The 5,269-nt window shown below is 47.9% G+C and overlaps 1 protein-coding gene across 1 annotated transcript in view; it reads left to right on the forward strand.

The window, feature by feature from the left end:
* The first annotated feature begins 4,663 nt into the window (after positions 1-4,663).
* The window catches only part of ENSA (endosulfine alpha), an 18,147-nt gene continuing 17,541 nt past the window's right edge, over positions 4,664-5,269 (forward strand). Inside the window, exon 1 of the mRNA XM_075607590.1 lies at positions 4,664-4,852. Within this exon, the coding sequence (XP_075463705.1) occupies positions 4,796-4,852 (57 nt within the window). The 5' untranslated portion in view covers positions 4,664-4,795. The remainder of the gene's footprint in view (positions 4,853-5,269) is intronic.

The following is a 5,269-nucleotide window of genomic DNA, read 5'->3' on the forward strand; positions in this document are numbered from 1 at the left end:
GATTCCAGAGATATCTTGGGAGAGTGGAAATGCAATTGAACATCCTGCTTCCTAATGTGGCCCAGCAACTACAGGAAGCTGGGGGGATTTCTCAGCCTGAGGGGCGCCTCGCATCATAAGAGCTATAGGGTGTGAGGGTACAGATCCTTTCATGAGTTGCTTGAATCTGTACTCATTCACTACTGTTGCAAGAATGACTTTCTTGGAGAGTAATCCCCATAAGGATAGTTGTAAGCGTCGGACTAACGTGGACAGCTCTTCACCCTTCTTCTGGCAGAGAGCATGGAACTGGGCCAAGAGTTCATCTTCATCATCCTCGGCAGTGTAGGCTTGGTTGAGGAGTTCGATCAACTCTTGGGCAGTTGCTTCCCCCTTGGTCTCGCTGTGCATTTGCACAAGTTGGGCAGCCATAGGCACTCGACCATCTGCTGCCTTTTCACAGCTTTGGAGCAAGACCATTCCTCGAGCACGTGCAGGGTATGTTTCCTCCATGTCCCAAACTCTTCTTCTCAGACGGGAGTGGGTGATATCCCGGAGAAAGCTTTGAGCTTGCGGTAGTTGTGGGAATGCGAGGACTGTGCTAGACCGTCCACCAGTTGCTGTAGTGTTTCCCGGCAGCCCAAGCCTCCGGTCAACCGGTGAATATATCTGCGGGGTGTGGGAGTTCAGCCCGCAAGGGTACCTCTGGTGTGGGTCCCGGACTGAAAGCTACCATTGGTATTGGTAGATCTGGATATATCAACGGGCAACCTGTGGGCAGGGCTTCCTGAAAATGCAGGGCCCGGGGGCCCTCATCTTCACTCATTGCCAGCGGTAACGATGACTACACTCCATCGGTAGGTAGGATCCCACTTGCAGCCTAGTGGCCGGGCTCCGGCTAAACCAGGAAACCGCCTTAGGGAGGTGCATACTTGATGTGGGGGTGTGGTGGCCGAGACGTCCCCCACCGTCACCACGTGGCGAAGAGATTCTTGGAACTCCACGGCCCACTGATGGACCTCTTGTTTGGAGGGTACGAACATGGTTCCCTAAATTTGGTACTGCTATCTCGGGCACCCCAGGTCTGAATCTCAGCAGCGCCTCCAAATATAGCCCCCTTTGCTCACAGGAGGCCAAAGCCTCCGCCTCTGGGAGCCTGGGGTGAACGCTTTCTCCTTGCGTGCAGCGCCTCCACCTATGAGGGACCCTAGCGTAGGCAGGATAACCCCTCACAGGAACCAATACACAGTGAAGAATAATACAACACACAATGTATATAACTAAAGTTTACTGCATACACATACACACATACAATAATGGTAATAACTGTACCCACAGTGTACACCCAATGACCCAACACGTGGCGGTTTCCCCCAAAGTACTGAGGGTGCCGTGGCACCAATACCCCTGGCGTCCTGCCCCAACAATTCCTACCCAAGTGTGAGGAAGCGCAACGCCCTGTGGATGTAGGTGCACGTTGGGTACCTGCCTGGGTACTCCAGTACCAAGGTGCTGATTGGCGTGGTGAGTTGGAGCGGCTCCCATGCAGCGGGGCCTCCAACACAAATCCCATCTCCCCTAAGGGGTCCGGATCCTCCTCGCAGTGTGAGCTCCAGCCGGAGGGTCTCACACAATGTCTCTGGATCCTGTGACCTGGTCCCAGGCCGCAGGGCACCGCGTGACCATCCGGTCACCGGCGCAGAAATAACAATAAGGGGAAGAGTCCCTATCTGGGGCCTTCATTCCAACACTCCACTACTATGGCTCAGGGCCTAACTGGGGCCTAGAGGCAAGATCTAGGCCTAGTCCAGGAAACAATGCTCTCTGGACACTACCTCCTCCATTAAATGGAAACAAAAGAAACAGCGCACAACGCCAAATAGTGAAGCAAGTAATGCTATGTATTAGTAATTACAGGGTAATAAATCTGCGTACATCAAAACAGTGGAATAGGTGCATTTAGTGTGTTTCACACAAGTTACCACTCAGCAACTGTTGTCAGAAGAGTCTGCAGCTTGCTTCTCTCAGCGGGGGCGATACGTTGGTTCAGGAGCAGGATTAATGTCCAAAACCCCTCATCCAGCAGTACATCGCTCCCAAGGGGATTTCCCTTTACAGCAACCACGCTCCGTTGCAGGTATTGGTGCTTGGTGGGACCGCTCGCGCTTCCAAGCCGTCTGGTGCAGCTCGTGTAGCTCAGCGAGCAGATCCACTGTACAGGGGTGAGACCTCAGCTCTGCAAGGGTACACTCGGCGTGCCACATTGTCGCTCCGTCGCGGGATACTGCGTGATGACGTCACAGTCTTCTGAAGAAGTAGTTTATTCTACGAAACATGTTGGATGATTTTTATCTAGTGCCTTAATATTGCCATTGCCTCCATTGGCTTCACCCTGCTAGTATCACTCCCGGTGGTAATTTTGGGCATATGAGAGACTTTGAGAGACTTTGAGAGACTTTGACTGCCTCCCTGCCGGTTCCCTCGCTGCTGCGGAGACTGTGACGTCATCACGCAGTATCCCGCGACAGAGCGACAACGTGGCACGCCGAGTGTACCCTTGCAGAGCTGAGGTCTCACCCCCGTACAGTGGATCTGCTCGCTGAGCTACACGAGCTGCACCAGACGGCTTGGAAGCGCGAGCGGTCCCACCAAGCACCAATACCTGCAACGGAGCGTGGTTGCTGTAAAGGGAAATCCTCTTGGGAGCGATGTACTGCTGGATGAGGGGTTTTGGACATTAATCCTGCTCCTGAACCAACGTAGCGCCCCCGCTGAGAGAAGCAAGCTGCAGACTCTTCTGACAACAGTTGTTGAGTGGTAACTTGTGTGAAACACACTAAATGCACCTATTCCACTGTTTTGATGTACGCAGATTTATTACCCTGTAATTACTAATACATAGCATTACTTGCTTCACTATTTGGCGTTGTGCGCTGTTTCTTTTGTTCCCATTTCTTAGAGTGTGGGGGGTGCTGAGCCACCCCCTGTGTTTATAGCAGCAGACGCCTCTACAAATACACGGTTATGTGATATAATTTTCTTCATATATACACCCTCACTGTGGTTATTGTGATTTATTTCTTGGTCACTTATTTATGCTCCATGCATGCGGAGGACATCTTGTCTTTCCCTCCTGCGCGAATCCCATTGGCTGGGGTAACCCTACGTAGGCAGTCCCTCCCTCTAGGTATTCTGGGACATGTAGTCCCTTGGCTGCATGTGCGGAGCTAACCTAAGATGGCCGCCACACTCCTTACTCTGCACATGTGCGCCTCAGTGCTCTGCGCATGCGCGACTCACAAAAAGGCCGCCCCACCTCCCGATCGCGCGGAGCTCCGTGGAACCACTAAACAGCTTCCCCGCAACGGATTCAGGGTAGGGGGACTCGGCTACATATGTATACCTATGTTTCTAAACATAATTCTTAGATTAGTTTAATTAGTGACATTTATGTTTTCATTTAGAAAATCTTGGAATCCATTGATTATTTCTAGAATTATATCTCTTTTCAGCAATCTCACAATTTTTAGAAATATTTACATTTCATTTTTTCAATATTATTTTTACTCGTTATTATATTTAAAGCTGCAGTTCAGTCTTTTTTTTTTTTTTTTTTAATTAATTTTTTTAATTCAATAGTTTCATGTGTGCAATCTCTAATTACCTAAAGAACTGTATAGCTGCCTGTCAATTCGTTCTCCATGTATTGATAGGTGAAATTTGGTGACATAATTAGAGCTCGCATATGTTTTTATTTGCTTCTGTCAGTCAGTGGAAGCTCATGAATATTCATGAGCACTCCTGCACTGACATGTGCTAGAGGGAGGGCAGGGCTGACAAAGGGGTGTGCCAGAGCTTGTGACAGGACATGAAGGGGCAGTGCCTTAGCAAATGCTTGTTAAAATAGAATACAAGAAAATTGGTCTTTCAAAGCTTTCAAAAACTTTCAAAGTTGTTTTTTTAAAAACAGAAAATGCTTAAAGTATTTTTTCTTACTACAGAACTGATTTATTAAAAAAAACACACATGCAGGATATTGACTGAACTGCAGCTTTAAGGTGACATTTTTTTTTTTAGAAATGGACTCGTTTTTTAAAACAGTTATTAAATAATGAATGAATGCTTTATTATTTTTCAATATTATGTGACATTATTTTTTGTGACTTTTTTTAGAATTTCTCTTTAGTTCTTAGTGTTTTTTTTAGAGAAATTAGGATTCAAAATAATTTAGTTTACATTTGTTTAAATTATTTGTATATGTTGTTATATATATATATATATATATATATATATATATATATATATATATATATATATATATATATATATATATATATATATATATATATATAAAAATTATATATAGAAACTTGCTTTTTATTTGTTATATTATTTTTGCTGACCTCAATATAATGTATTTGTCATTTTGGGTCTAAATCCCCTAGATTTAGGTGTATTGATATCTGAACACATGGATCTCTCCCATGGCAACATGATCCAGTCACGACCTCATTCTGATTGGCTGCTTCAACACCCTCCTTCACTTTTGATTCGACAACTGCCCGTCCATCAAGGAGCGAGGTGGGCAATTCCATCCTGTTCTCTTCAGCTATTGGACGGTCATGATGTCATGGCCCCGCCCTACTCCTGGCAGAAGCAAGGGCCTACGTCAGTGACGTCACGCGCGGCGGCCGCCATTTGGAAAGTCAGAGAGTGGATAGAGCAGAGGCAGACGGAGGGGCCCCGGGGAGAGCCGTGATTCCTGCCGAGAAGCGCCCGGTTCAGCGCCTCCTTCCCCCCCCCACCCACCGGGAACATGTCAGATAAACTTGGCGCAGACACGCGCCTGGAGGAGACCGGCGAGGAGAAGCAGGTGACGTCCCCGCGTCTCCCCGCCGCGTTACTGACGGGTACCTCCACCCCACCAGCCACCAGTTCATGCCTGTTGTAAACCCAGTCGCCGCCAGAGTGTTCAGCAGCGGAGGGGTTAAGGGGCCCGTGGCCCTTAGTAACAGGCGCAGGAAGCTCATTGGTTGCATGTAGTGTCTGTGAGAGCTGCTCTGCGCTATGATTGGCTGGTTATTTATGTGAACTGTCACTCTTGGGGGCGGGGCTATACTCTGTTCTTTGGGGGGGGGGGGGGGGGGGGTGTGTGTGTGTTAGTATGGCGCCATTAATGTACATGGCGCTTCACAGCAGTAATACACGTTACAATCATATAGATAACAGTTCATGGGAATAAGTGCTTCAGACATAAAAGTAACATTTAGGAAGAGGAGTACCTGCTCTG

This window comes from Ascaphus truei, chromosome 7 (genome assembly GCF_040206685.1).
Source record: "Ascaphus truei isolate aAscTru1 chromosome 7, aAscTru1.hap1, whole genome shotgun sequence".
Lineage (NCBI taxonomy): Eukaryota > Metazoa > Chordata > Amphibia > Anura > Ascaphidae > Ascaphus > Ascaphus truei.